Source organism: Octopus bimaculoides, chromosome 10 (genome assembly GCF_001194135.2).
Source record: "Octopus bimaculoides isolate UCB-OBI-ISO-001 chromosome 10, ASM119413v2, whole genome shotgun sequence".
NCBI classification, from domain to species: Eukaryota; Metazoa; Mollusca; class Cephalopoda; order Octopoda; family Octopodidae; genus Octopus; species Octopus bimaculoides.
Genome location: NC_068990.1, coordinates 89,198,026 through 89,214,456, shown reverse-complemented (window position 1 = coordinate 89,214,456; position 16,431 = coordinate 89,198,026). Strand labels below are relative to the sequence as shown.

The 16,431-nt window shown below is 35.7% G+C and overlaps 1 protein-coding gene across 1 annotated transcript in view; it reads left to right on the top strand.

Moving 5' to 3' along the window:
• Positions 1-631: 631 nt before the first annotated feature.
• LOC106869415 (signal transducing adapter molecule 1) overlaps positions 632-16,431 on the top strand; it is a 66,247-nt gene continuing 50,447 nt past the window's right edge. The window contains exon 1 of the mRNA XM_014915146.2: positions 632-815. Within this exon, the coding sequence (XP_014770632.1) occupies positions 773-815 (43 nt within the window). The 5' untranslated portion in view covers positions 632-772. The remainder of the gene's footprint in view (positions 816-16,431) is intronic.

Sequence of the window (16,431 nt, the reverse complement as noted above, 5' to 3'; positions counted from 1 at the left end):
ATATATATATATATACACACGCACAGAAAACTTAGGTGTGTTTTGGGTCAATATAACAAAATCTGTTAAGTTTTTTGAAAGTGAAGTTTTGTGATTTTATGGCCCATTCAAGTAGGGAGTTACTGACTGAGGCGTATCTGGATATAGGTATAGGTGGCTTGACTGGTATCCCTTGAAGAAATTTTATATAAATATGAAAATTTTGCTTAGTCATAGCGCTATTAATAACATTGAACACACTGTATATATATGCTTCAGAATAAAGAGTTCTGCAAGTATAGAACATAGGAAGTTAAGTAAATGACAAAGGAACAAGAATTACGTAATCAACTTCATTAGCTTACAGCTGTTTCTGCTATTAGATGCAGTGCACCTAGATCTGAATATTTGTGCATTACTTTATAGCTTCAAAAATAATGTACAAGTTTATTTTGACGCCTTGACATACATACACACACAAACATATATATACATACACATATAAACATATATATACATACACATATAAACATTATATATATATATCCACACATACACACACAAAGATATAGCGAGAAAGCTAAAAGGAAGTTGTCGACTCAGTCTCACGTGGACCGATGAACAATCGGAAATAAAAGCAAGTGACATCATATTGACATGCGCAGTGGCAGCTGTAGAGGAAGTCGAAGCTGTGTGAAGTGTTGAAGTTTTTAGCTTAGTGTCAATGTGAAAAGGAGGAGCTTACATCTGCCGTCGACCCCCCACTGTTGTTGTGAAACACAGGCTACAAAATATGCCATTATTTGGTAACTCGGGATCTTTTGATCCTGATGTTGGTAAGTAACAATATATTGTTAAAGCAGCAACAACAGAAAATACCATATAATATAATATGTATATATCAGTGTAATGATTTGACAACGTATATATACATAGATCAACTACTTCCTTCTGTTGAGATGATGGTCTGTTTGTTATGTGATTCTAGAGCTTTATATATAAAGTGTGGTGTATATATATATATATATATATATATATATATATATATATATATACACACATACATGTATATGTGTCTATATATATATTTGTGTGTGTGTGATTATCTATATGTAGTAATATATTGATGCAGCAGCAGAAAATATTACACACACACACACATAGATATATTGTATATATGATGATTTCACAGTGTATATATACACATATCAAGTACTTCTTTTTGTTATGGTCTGTGTTGTGCTTGAAGCTTCATATATATTTGCTGTCTTGGGAGACTCATTACGCCTATATATATATATATATATATATATATATATATATATATATATATATATATATAACAAAAACGAAGTATGTAAGTTTATTCATAAAAATGTATATGTATAAATGTATATAAATACATAATGTTTGTGTATAAAGTTATATATTTATAATAAACGTGTTAGGGTGTAATGTATGAATGTGTATGACTAAATATTTGTGTAAAAGTCTGTGTGTGTATGTGTGTATACCCCCCCCCTTTTAACTTTAATAGTATATGATCATGTCTGGTTGTTAAACATAAACATTGTGTTCGACTCGAAGCTGTATAATACTTGTAGTCACTACCAAGACTGCTACTATCTTTGCTCTGACGAACTAAGGAGGGTCTCTTCACAGTCACTTAGCCTGTTAGAAGTCACAGCCAAACCCATATCTTCCCCGAATAGCAGCAACACTCTATCCTGTTGGAGGATTGAAAAGAAAAATAGGGAAGGACACATTTAAAAATGTAGGATCTAATATATATATATATATATATATATATATATATATATAAATAGTAGTCATGGTTGGAAGTTGGTTTGTTCATTCAGAATGCCCAGACCAAAACAGCTATCAATGCTGTGAGTCAGTGAAGGGAGCCTCTGTGATTCGAACCTACTAGAATAGGAACCAAACTTCACTGTTTTTGGTATACCATTGGATTTACCCAGGATTATATATATTTAAAGGATGATGAAGGCTGAACTGTCTTTTTATTATATGTTTGTTCGATCTTGGCTAACCTAAAGCTGAACAACAAACACACATATCTGCTATTTTAATTCTAATATCTGTCGCATTTTAGATGGGGTTTTTTTAATGTAAAATATCCCGAGTTATTTAACTTTTTTTCATACTTATGGGGCAGACTAATGGACTAACGTCGTAGTTTTAAATCTTTTGACTTATTTTAAAAACTTTATCGAGCACTCGATGTTATTATGTCTCAGATGGAATGTGTTGTGTTCAACACATGTCTAAAACGCACATCTTAAATCTCTATCTCTTTCAATTCCATTTCAAGTTAATATCCTTTTATCTAATTATATATTCTGGGTTGGTTGTGGTCGGGTTATATGTATGTATAAACGTGTGTCTAATATATATATATGTGTGTATGTATAATTTGTGTACACACACATACACTATAGTAAGGTGGTCGTGCTAGCTACATCGTATCAAAGCTTACTTCATTGTTTTCAGTTTGATGTTGATTATTACTGAACAGAAAGGAAATAAAACATTGCTCTACAGTGTTTAACTCTCATAATATATATCCATTACCCACACAAATAAACTACTATTACTGACATTTTGGCTACGAAAACCTAAAGGCGATCATCTAACCTTCGAAATGAAGACTGCTAAATAGAATATGTTCATGTTTTTTGTATTTTGAGAGTCATTTGGCCCAAACATACGTTTGGTTGTTTATCACTTATACTTCTCTATTAATTGATAAATTAATACATAAATAATTTCCTCTGTTAATTACGGCAGAAATATATTAATCGTTCAGATAAACCATTAAAACGATTTCTTGGGGTTTGGGGTTTTTATTCTATTTGTTATTAGTTATTAAAAAAATGTATTTATTTGGGTCTGCTTATAAAAAAAAAAAGAATATTTTGTATGTCATCTTTTAAAACTCTGGTATGTTCCCTATCATGAATAAAAATCTTTAACATCCTCGTCTTAATGTGCTAGTTCCAAATATATAAAATAGCTGAGTAGTTTCGTGAGAGGTGACTTGTTTTTACGTTCCATCATCAATTTCAATGGGTTTATCATATTGAGGCCAACATATTAAGTATTACCGGGTGGCAGCGCTAAGCAGTGATGTGTATTAATACGAGGTTATTACCAGTTCAAATCCGATTGGGGCGTATTCGAGCCCGTAATGTCTTTTCTCGTGGGCCAAAATTTACACCATTTGTCTACTGTGGGGATTCGAATATGCCTCAAGCATATTTGAACTGGTAATAACCTTGTATTAAACATTGTTCATTGTAGGAAGTATTATTATTGTTTATTCAGTTTTTTTTTCTTTTAATTCTTTGTGGTGGACGATGTTTATTTACGTACCTTTATGGTGAGGATTTGAACTCTGAACATAAATTACGCTTTTCATCCTTCTGGGATCGATAAAATAAAGTGCCATTCAAGTACCGGGGAATATCGTTTGAATTAATGGCAGTACCTCTGCTTGATCAAAGCACACTGGCTTAGAATTAGTAAAAAAAAGTTTTTGTATTTACCAAGCACCTTGTTAATACCATCTCGAGCGAACGACGCCTCAGTGTGGTCGTCTGAATTGCTAGAAATAGCAGCCAGATCTCTCTTAAATCGTACTAGTATTCATATTAGATTTTTAAAGCAAGATGGTCACGTCAAGAATACTTTTGATCTGAAGTTTGTTTGATTGTTGGTGATGTAAGGTTAAAATATCAACAATAACATTTCCATCTAACGCCTCGTTCTCTCTCACTCTCTCTCTCTCTCTCAGATAGAAACTAAATAATGTAGACTTCTCTGCAAGGTTTCTCGTTTGAAGACTGTTGCGGGAACGTGTCAATGTTTATAGCCAACATATTTAGTTCTTTTATTGTTGTTTTCGAGAGAAATGGAAAATCATCTTTCTAGAATTTTACACTCGAAGCTAAAACCTATACGAAAGAATATCTCTCATGCGAGAGAAAGGCTTGTCTCTATTATGAAAGTAGTTGATGGTGAAGGGCCATCATAATATTGATATGGCACAATGTAAAAATAGGATATTTAAGCATTTATAGTATGCTGAGTAGTAGAAGTAGTAGTAGGAAGAATAAACAGTTTCGTCTACTTCCTCTGTAGAAATGTCCAACAAATGCTCTATATGGCCAAACTGTTTCATTTAATGTTATCATACAAATAAAATAAAAATAAAAAACAGCTGTGTCCTCTATATTTTCTCATCGATTCTAAAATATCACATAATAGCAAAACGTGAAATAACATTTTTAACAGAGAAAAGGAAGGGGAAAAAAACGGCTTTGTCTTGTCTATTCACAAACAAAGGCCTTCACTAAACTGTGGAGGTTTGGTCTCTGCTTTTGTAAAACCAAAGTCGACTACGAAATGACAAGACATCATTTTGTTTCAGTTACTGACTTGTTGATTTTTTTTGATATTCCAATTTGTTTCCATTTATGTTAGCTGTATAAGAAAAATAAGCTAGACACATACAATGGAAATGGTTTTATTTGCCTCAAGGGCAATGATTGAGACATTACTAGGAGGGAGTTTGATGATGATAATAATAATAATAATAATCGTTTTTAACATATAAATAACAACAATAATAGATTTCCTTTATTTATCAGAATGGCTTACACAAGAAGATATTGGTTTCTAATTTAGATATAAAGCCAGAAGAGAGATAATTAGGGATTAGCCGATACTATCGACCCCAGTGCTTGACTGGTACTTTATTTTATCGACCCCAGAAGGATAAACGACGAAGTGAACCTCTGAAATTACAAGGATAAATTAGAAAACGTTATGGGGTTTATGCAGTAATAATTATATGAAAAATAGTATACATGTTTGTTTTTCTTCCAAAAATAGTTAATAATAGATGTAATAACGCTTGCTCTAATGTAGTAGTAACTTGTTTCACAATAATATAATAATATGGCTACTAATAATATATTATTGTAAGCATTATTACCCCAGGTAAATCTCATCGATCAAGTCTATGATCAAAGTCTTATTACATCCATGACCATCTCGTATTTTTTTCAGGCATTAGTACATCCTCCCCTTTTTAAGACAAGGTGTGAGTTGATAAAAAGGTTGGCTACTATTTCTAGCATGTCGAAGACACCTCTTTCGTTTCTTAGTATATAGTAGCTGCAACAGCAACAATGGCAAGAGTGTAACAGGAATAATTTTAATAGTAAATAATGGCTATTATCTGTAATAATAACAACAACAATAATAATAATAATAATGATTTCTTTCTTTGCAACATGTAAGCTCAAGGCCGCAGGTTTCTAAGACAGATTAAATTAGATTATACAATGTCCATCCTCGTACGTAATACAGGCGTTTGTTGAACTCGTATCTACAGTTGAGTAGGGTTGAGATGTGGTGATGTTCATGCCTTACTCAGCTCTAGTATTTGTAGAAGTGAGATAAAGTGATGTTCATGCTTTGTTCAAGTTATAGTAGCAGTAGTAATTGTTGTTCAAGCTAGAGACGATTTGCTGCTGAAATTATTCACACAGCATCGTTTACTGTTTAATGCCTTCATCTTCACCGTCGCTACCTTCAATTTCTTTTTCAGTGACACTATTAATTGGCAGTGGCTAATTAACTGAGCAACACTAACTCTAATTCATACATACATATGTATGTTTATATTATATAGTGTGAGAGAGAGAGAGAATTGTGTTAGTGTATATGGACATGTTTGATTATGTCTGTGCATACATATTAGTGTCTGTGTGTGTGGATAGGTAGATAGATAGATTACTAGACAGACAGATATAAAAATGTGTGTATATATAGCTATATAAATGTGTGTATGTATATATATGTAATGTATGTCTGTATGATGATTTATGCGTGTACGACTGTATCTGTTGGTCTGCATATGCATAGATATTTGTATCTGTGTATGTAGTCTGTCATCATTATTTAACATCTACTTTTCCATTCTTGCCTGGACCTGGTAAGAGCAGAATTTTCTACGGCTAGATGCCCTTCCTAACACCAGCTCCCTCCTGTTTTCAAGTAAGATAATAATCTTCCAGACTATCGAACAATAGACATGTTGCTTGATCATAGCTATGCAGAGAACTGCAAACAAACGACATTGTTTACAACCAATGAAGACGAGGGAAATATGAACTCACTCACTCCCGCGAACACACAACACACACACAACAATTTTCTTTGACTTTCGATCTATCAGATCCGCTCACAAGGCTTTGGTTAGCCTGTGGCTATAGTAGAGGACACCTGCCCATAGTGACTTATAATCGATAGCAAACCATACAGGCTAGTCTGCGCTTATATCAAACTCAAACATCTTCTTGTCAACTTATCTCTATGCAAATTCATTCCATTTACATTTAATGAAATAATAATATATTGAAAATTAATATGTTAAATATGGAATTCTTAATTTGTTAAATATAGAGTCAAGGACAAGGCTAATCCAGCTACCAATTTCACTGAGAAACTGTGGGTCAATTTTGAGGCTCTAGAAAATGATCCAAGATGTTATGTATAACCATGATCTCAGGATTGCAGATCAAACTTCTTAAACATATAGCCATACTATCCCTACTACATAGCATGTATATGTGTATATAAGTGTGCGTATATTTATTGCTGTGTAGTTAATCAACTTTCTTTCCGACCATGTAGTTTTGAGTTCACTCCTACTATGCAGTACTTTGAGTGTCTTCTGCTACAACCTCATGTTGACCAGTGGCTTGACCAATGGCTTCAGCGAATTTGGTAGATGGACACCGAAAGAAATGTTTGCATTCCTTTGCCTTGACATTGAGCAATAGAGTTTTCAACAAACTTCACTGTTCATTATTTACAATTGACGGATATTTGTCCTCATCTTGTTTGTTGTTAACGCAACGTTTTGGCTGATATACCCTCCAGCCTTCATCAGATGTCTTGGGGCAACAACTACTCCAAAAGCATACTCTCCACTCCAATTATGAAGAAAAGAGAGGATAAAACCGATAAACTGTCCAGTCTGTTTACCCTATGTGAAAGGCCCCTCCAAAAAGACACAAAAGATATGTGGTTCATATGACAGGACAGTATTCAAAAGTAATACAACACTTTGCAAATATCTTCTTTGAGTAAAACCACCAATAGAAGAGAATATGACCAAGAACTGCATGTACTCCATCCCATGCAGTTGTGGTAGGTTATACAACGGCGAAACATGCCGACCCGTCAAAATAAGGGTAGAGGAACATCGCAAAGCTGTGACACGGGGAGATATTGATAAATCGGGTATAGCTGATCATGTATGGAAAAATGGAGACCACCTACCCCTGTGGGATGAAGTTAAAATAATAGACAGAGAACCCCACTGGAAAATACGAAAACTAAAAGAAGCAGCACATATGCTAGAACACAACAACCTCCTAAGCAGACCAAGTGCAGATACGAGTAGCATATGGGAACTGGTATTAAGGAAAGATAGGAAAATATTAGATTTATAAGCCCTACAATTCACTCCATAATTGCCCAGGGGCATATGGTGTAGTGGTTAAGAGCACGGGCTACTAACCCCAAGATTCTGAGTTTGATTCCAGGCAGTGACCTGAGTAATAGTAATAATAACATTGAAAAATACCTTAGGAATGAGAACCCAGGTTCGAAATTTCCCCAAGACACCTGATGAAGGCTGGAGGGTATATCAGCCGAAATGTTGTGTTAACAACAAACAAGATGAGGACAAATATCTGTCAATTGTAAATAATGTAAATAGTGAAAGCACGTCTACCTATTGTAATGTTCATGTTTGAATAACTAAGAGAAATATTACAAGGCTTGAAAACAGTTGAGAGATTGTGACATAAAGAGCACTTGGGCATCGAAAATTTGCTTCAACAAACAGCAAACCCATGCAAGCATAGAAAAGTAGAAGTTGAAATGATATGTATATCCTTGTGTGTAGATATGCATCTGTTTTGTATCCATTTTTCCATGCTGGCATAGATTAGGAGGAAACTTCTGAAGAGTTGCATTTCATTGTCAGTTGCCTTTCCTTCACCAGCACATTTTGTGAAGTGAAAGTGTCCCCCCCCCCCCCGGGTACAGAGTGACCAGGCATGTAATCAATATCGTCACTAAGTACTGACAAGTATGGTATATCAACATGCGTGTACACACACACAACAAGCTCCTTACGATTTCTATACCAATTTCATTCACAAGGCTTTGTTTGGCCCAGGTTAACATTTTAGCATTCAGTTTATTCTATCAAATGTAATATTAATCCACATTATTTGAATTAATCCTGCATTATAATTGCAGCTTCAAGATGATGATGTGATTGTTTATTTTTACAATGACATTGTAGGGTAGGTGTGAGAGGCTAGATCTGATCAGTTTGAACATAAAACAAGTAGAATATTTTGGCCAGATATGGTAGGTTCAAATGAAGGGTTGAAGTATATACCTCCCCAAACAGCTGTGCTATGGGACTGAACCTGAAACTATATGGTTGTGAATTGAGCTTCTTAACCACCAAGCAATACATGTAACCTAGATAACTAGGTTGGTTTTGTCTCTTATTGGCAAGAGCATTGGGCTTCACAGAAGCCGTGACTAATGACCGAGACCCTTAGCAATATGCTGTGCTTGAGAAGACCCATCAAACGAAGTGAAATCGTAGTTACGGCAGATACTGGTGTCATGCAACTGGCACATGAAAGTACACTCTCGGAGTGGTTGGTGTTAAGAAGGGCATCCAGGTGTAGAAACTATTCCAAATCAGACTGGTGTCTGGTGCAGCTCCTCAGCCCTGGTCAAAACCATCCAACCCATGCCAGCATGGACAACGGACGTTAAATGATGATGATATATGAGAAATTAAATAAATGATCGAGAAGAAGAAAATTATGTAATGAACTTCGTTAGCTTACACTTGTTGCTGCTCCAAGATGCAATGCATTCATTGTTGAATACTTGTGTATTACTCTATGGCTACACCAGAGCTTCAAAAATGAAGTGCAATCTTATTTGGGAAAGCATTTATATATATATCATCATCATCATCATCGTTGTCGTCGTTTAACATCCGCTTTCCATGCTGGCATGGGTTGGACGGTTTGACTGAGGACTGGCAAGCCAGAAGGCTGCACCAGGCTCCAATCTGATCTGATAAAGTTTCTAAAGCTGGATGCCATTCAGGTGGTTCTGGTAACGACCACGCTCAAAAGATGTTTTTTATGTGCTACCTGCATGGGAGCCAGTCCGGTGGCACTGGCAACTATATATATATATATATATATATATTGTGGCTGTGTGGTAAGAAGCTTGCTTCCCAACCGCATGGTTCTGGGTTCAATCCCATTGTTGGGTAAGTGTCTTGTACTATAGCCTCAGGTCAACCAGTCTTGTGGGTGGTTTTGGTAGATAGAAACTGAAAGAAGGCCATCATATTTTTATATCTATATATATATGTATGTATATATATAATCTCTGTGTCTGTGTTTCCCCCCCCCCCATCACTGCTTGACAACCAGTGTTGGTGTATTTATGTCCCTGTAACTTAGTGGTTTGGCAAAAGAGACTGATAGAATAAGTACTAGGCTTAAAAAATAAGTCCTGGGGGTCGATTTGTTTGACTAAAACCCTTCAAGGTGGCGCTCCATCATGGCTGCAATCAAATAATTGGAACAAGTAAAAGAATAAAAGAATACACAGACACACACACATACATATTTACATATATATTATAATGTCCACATTTCTCTGTTTGCGTGGTCAAATTAGAGTATGTTAAGCACTGACCAAGACCTTTGGCGATATGCTGTGCTTGAGAAGACCTCGTCAAGCCAAGTGAAACCATAGTCATGGCTGTTGCCAGTGTCGTGTAAAGGGCACCCATGAAACCATAGTCACAGCTGTTGCTAGTGTTATGTAAACAGCACGTAAAAAGCACCCGTTACACACTTGGAGTGGTTGGCCTTAGGAAGGGCATCCAGCCGTAAAAACCATGTCAAATCAGATTGCAACCAGGTGCAGTTCTCTGGCTTACCAGTTCCAGTCCAACCTTCTGACACATGCCAGCATGGGAAGCTGACGTTAGATGATGATGATGATGGTGTGTGTGTGTGTGTATGTACACACACATGGATATGTGTCTTTTATCTTTTACTTGTTTCAGCCATTAGACTACAATCATGCTGAGGCACCACCTTGAAGGGTCTAGTCAAACAAATTGACCCCAGTGCTTACTTTTTATTCCTGGCATTTATTCTATCTCTTTTGCCAGACCTCTAAGTTTCTATTAAGAGGATGTAAATAAACCAACACTGGTTGTTATATATATCTATATATATGTGTGTCTGTATGAAATGCACATGTATGGACCGAGATGATTGGCAATTGATTGTGCTTGAGAAGACCCAGCCATCAATGCAAAAATGATGTCCTAAAACCATCTTGGTTGTGCTTGTATGTGCAAGGCCTTTCTTGTCAAGTGTTTCTCGCACTTTCCATGCACTACACTTGCCTCCCTCCCACTCATGCAACCTATCCAATTCAATCTCTATCTCATCTCCCCCCCCCCCGTCTACTGTATAATCACTACTATTCTGCTACTCTTCATCCCCGTAATCATTGGTCATCTTCCTATCCCTTATCCAACATTCATTACATCCACCCCACAACTTTACCCCTTCTCTACAGTTGTTACCTACTCATTTACCTTATCAACACTTGTTCTTCATTTTCTTACTCACCTACTTACCCATACTCCATCTCTCACTCTCCCATACACTCATGCAACCTTTCCCTGCTCACGTTCCCAATCCTTGTACCCTGCTGACATTCACAGATGCTTCATCACTGCTATTTTTATCTCTTCTTCACTCCACCCCAGTCACCTCTCACCCTCTCTGAAATGTGAGTTGCCATGTGGCCCCCTCTGCAGCGAGAAACCTGTTCTACCCTGGGTCCTACTCTTGTATTTTAATCTTAGCATGAAACCATCTCTCTTGGGGTTCATAGTTTTGCAAGCTGCATAGCAACCTCAGTAGTGCAAGTGGTATGTAAAAAGCACCCAGTCTATGCTGTAAAGTGGCTGGTGTTAGGAAGGGCATCTAGCCATAGAAACTATGCCAAAGTAGACAGTGGGGCACAGTATAGTCCTTGGACCTGTCAGATCTTGTCAAGCCATCCAACCCATGCCAGCACGAAGCAAGGACATTAAATGATGATGATTGATAATGACATATTTTATTCCACTGAAACAACTGTAAAGCATAATCAAATTATGAACTCTGTGGAATTTGTTTTTTTGCTTTTTATTACATTCCATTTTTATTCCACCTGGATTTACTGCATTGTGATAATATTGGAGTTTAATTATATATCTGATCAACTAAGTTCTTAATTAGCAAGGTTATATTTTTTTAATGTTTAATGCCCTATCACCACCATTTTTATTGCTCTCCAGCTCCACCTGATCACCTTCCACCCTCTCTTCTAATATTTGAATAGTCATGTAACTCTTCTACATCAAAACAGCCTAAAACAGACAATACGACTAAACGCTACAGAGAATACCCGTCAGATCCCGAAAGCTACACAGAATACATCCCGCGAATGCTAGAGACACAAAACCCCACTAATTAGTAGTGACAATACCCACCTAACACTGCATAGAATACTCCACTAAACACACACACACACACAGAACGTCGCCTAACACAGAGACTTTTACCCCTCATCTCCTAGCATAAAGCTGCCCACCTTCGGGTTCATAGTCCTGTAAGCAGACTATTCTTGCAGACAAGAGAAAAGGGAGAAAAAACAAGGACACTACAACCAGTCCTAATCAGCCATGCAGTTTCTGCAGTTGTGCTTGTTTGTCTTGAATCAGACTTTTTAGGCATCAGCAAACTTCCAACAGACATGGACATTCTCCTCCATAAATCTTTGCTTGCCACATGGTGTACATATATAAAATAATGACCTTGATATTTTTGTTCATTAAATTGGGAGAGGGAGAGAGGGGGGATTAGGATACTGTGTCAACGAATAAAGAATGAATGACTAGTAAAATGAGAGTGAGTTGAAGGATGAGGTGTTTCTCACTCTCCTGTTACTGGCAAACAGGAGGAAGGAGTGAGTGAAAGGAATTCTGCAATAATGATAATTACATGTAAATCATTCAAAGGTAATATTTATTTTTGGAAATGTATTATCATTTTAAATATACATTTTTATGATTACCATTAAATTGTTTGGCACTACTAGTAAACACTGGTTCCATCAGTTTACTGTCTTCAGCCTCAGGGATTAATATCAAAGACATAACTGAGAATATAATTTCATTATTGAACACTTCTATTCTTTAAATATTTTCATTATTAAATGTCAAAATTAAATTTATAAAATAACTAAGGATAAAAATTGTGGAGTTGAATACAATCCGAAAATATGGGTTAAAATGTTGTGTTTTTGTAGCATTAATTGTTTGGTCAAATGCATTACCAGCAGTTTAACTCAACAGTTGATGCCTTTGGAAATGTCATGCACTTCTGACATTGCTTGTTTGTCATGTTAGTTCAAAGATAAATTCATCAATCTGTGTGTGTGTGTGTGTTAAAAAAAAAAATCCCGTTATGAAAGTATTTCAAGAACAAGTTTTTGATAGTGAAATTATTTATATTCCCATTTATGTTTTTACAATCCTTTTATAGTTAAGATTGATTAAAGTAAATCAATGGTACATGTGTTTGCTAGTAGTGGCAACCGTTCGGTGAACCAGAAGTGGAGATGTGCTTGTATAGCACAATCAAATTTATGAATTATTGGTCTCAGCCTTTTGCTATTAAATACAAACTCAGTACAATTTATCATTGGTTTTGTCTGTCATTTTGAACAGATGCACCCACCATTCTTTGTAATTAATGAAACTTGTCTTTGTGACACAGGTATACTTGTGTAATTGTGTGTGTCTACATGCATACATACATGTATGCGCAGATGTGGCTATGTGGTTAAGAAGCTTGCTTCCCAACCATATTACAGGTTCAGTTCCACTGCATGGCACCTTGGGAAAATGTCTTCTATAATCCTGGGCCCACCAAAGCCTTGTGAGTGGATTTAGTAGTCAGAAATTGAAAGCATCCTGTTGTGTGTGTGTTTGTGTCTTGACCTGTGATTGTTGTAAATGAATGGTCATTTCCAATATTCTGAGAAAACATGTCTAGCCATTGGGAAATATTACCTTGCTTGGAAACAGGTATGGCTTGGTGACAGGAAGAGTATCTGGCCTTAACAAATCTACTTTGTGAACATTAAAAGGATGATGGTGACTAAATATAAAGCTAAAATGAAAGAAGTGCTCTATCTTGATGGATACATTACACATATCTTGTCTCACACACATGGCCTTTCTTTCTGCTTACAACACAAAAGCAGAGTTCTGCTAATGTTGATAAATGACAATTGTAATGAAAGGAATTCTTATATAATACTACTTGAAGAAATGCCTGAAAATGTACAGAAGCTAAATATTTTAATATATCTATATAACATTACTTACTATAATTAATTTTATAAAAACTGGCAATAAGATAATTTAAAATGAACAACAACAGGCAGTGCTTGATCGATACTTTATTTCATTGAGTGCCAAAAGGATGAAAGGCAAAATTGACTTTAGCAGGACTTGATCTCAGAACATAAAGAATCTGAAGAGATATCAGGGTTAATAAAACAATATACCTGTCAAATAGTGGGGCTGGTGGTTTTGACTAATCCCTTGCCCTCTAAATTGTTGACCTTATGTCAAAATCAGAAACCATTGAGGGTTGATAAAATAAAATCCAATCAAGTCCTTTCTCCCACTAAAATACCTGGTTTTGTGCCTGTGGTAGAAATAAAGGGTTGTGTGTTACAATTTATATAATATGCAATATCTGGAGTTGCAAAGGTTTAAGATGGTTAATTTTTTTGGTACCATATTTCTATTGAAATACACTGTCCCTGTTTCAATCAGTTATCAAAATAATGAAGAATTTAGTAAAATGACTTTGTTATTAAGTTAGTGTTTGACATTTGAGTTAACATGAAATTTTGGAGTGAAGGCTTAAATTTAGATCCATTTAAAACATGAAATTTGTATCATAGAACCTGGATGGTTTCAAGCAAATTGGTAAATGTGATTGGGATGATAAGAGATTTAAAATTTTTTTATATTGACCGTTAGTCATGGGGTAAGGTAATGGCTCATGACACTTTTATGAGGCCTCTGAGACTGGTAGGAGATAAGGAAGACTTGGCTTGTGTGCTTGCAGCTTTGCTGAGGCACTCATGCTGCCAGGTGGTCTTGTTAAACCAGGTAACTGTCTACAACTCTAAAGCTTCTTTTGATTTTTGTCTGCCAAATTCATTCACAAAGCTTTGGTCAGCCTAGGGCTATAATAGAAGACATTTAGCCATGATGCCATGCAGTGAGACCTGAAACCATGTGGTTGGGAAGCAAACTTCCTACCACACAGCCACTATTATTTATTTATTTATTTATTTTGATAATTATCGTTTCATTAGCTTTTTCATGATGCTTAACCCTAAGTCATCTATAATTGAGCAGACCTATGATCCGACATCTTGACATAACGGTTCTTTGTTTTATTCCCTCCACCAACCGCATAATTCAGTCTATTCTCTCTCTCTCCTTTAAGACGGTGGGGTGTATTTTAAGGGCGATTTTGGCTACTATTTCTAGCAAGTCAAGTGACCATACAAAGGCTCTCTCATTATCACTTATGGTGTTATGAGGGTCAGGTGGGGGCTGACAGTTCTTTTATTTGGTGGTGGTGGTGTTATTATTTAAAGGGGAGGTATTGAGATACTCGCACACGAAGATGTAAATGGAAAATATTTTCATTTTCGACATAAAAGTTCGCCCTAATTTTAGGTGTTTGAAGCTGAGCAGACTTCTGCGTTAAATGGATGTTGCTTTTTCTCTATTCGTGACGTTGACTCTGTAGATGATCTCTGCTTTGCCACAAGGACTACAAAGGCACAGTGGTGTGACAGAAAAATACAGCAACAGTCTATAACGACATTTATATATATATATATAAAAAATAAGCAACAGGCAAATATGCTTATAAACGTATTTATTAATATGAAAAATATCCAACTCCATCAAAATACATGTATCCTGTATCCACTTCCAAAATGAGGCTACAAGTTACCATTAGAGGAATGGAAACACCTCAAATAATAAATTTTGGCCTTATTTTCTATAGACACCAATGTAGGGATTCATTGCTTCGACAAGAAAAAATAATAATTAAAATTCAAGACAATGAGGAAGTACCTAATCGATTTCTCGACCTGCTACAAATAGCAGCCAAATCTCGCTAAAATTATACAATCCATTTTTTTTTTTTTAATGAAGAACACAGCGAAAAATATTCCTAGATATACAAATACAGTGTGGTCTAGACTGGAATAGCACTGATCATATTCATTGATTTGCTTAACCAGGGTTGACCAAGGGCTAAAAAAAAATATCGTGTGGAGTATCTAAAAATATCCGATAGTAAAAATACATCAGTATTTACAAACAAAGAAATTAATGATATTTAATATTAATATTTAAATTCAGAACATTACAGAAGCAATAATAGATGTCAACCACACACACACGCACACTCTCTCTCTCTCACTCACTCTCTCTCTCTCCTCTTCACGCACACACCCTTTTTCTCCCGCACACACGCATACGCGCTTGCTCATTAAACTTTAGAAGCGTACTCAATATATGGTTGTAGAATTTATACATTCAAAGATGAAGCTTCCGTCCATCTCTACTATTTTCCATTCCTATATAATATAGCGGGGATACAGGGAGGCATTTGAACGTATTCTACATGTGATTGAATCTTTAATTATTTTATAAATAAACGCTACACAATATTTTCTTTTGTTGTGTACATATGTATACATAATTTTTATATGTACATAAACATAAACATATATGCTTATTCACAAATGTAAATGCACATGTACACATACACGCATATACACATATATAGTCATAATCATACATACAAACATACCTGTGTGTACACACACATTTCGTGTAATGAAGATTAACGACTAAATGGATTATTTCTGTACATGTCTGACTAAGCTCGGAAGTGATTATGATCTCGTCTCACAATCTGTCTATTCCATGTCTAACTGACTCCCTATAACTAACTACTGCCTCTTCTTTGTGATGTGTGTAGCAAATCCATTATTCTCCTGTACCTCATTCACTGAAGTTCTAACCTTATCCTCCATCTATTTACTGTCACGACTACACCACCATCCACTAACTTTCGTTTCATATAATAAAATATAATATAGTATAATATTATATATATA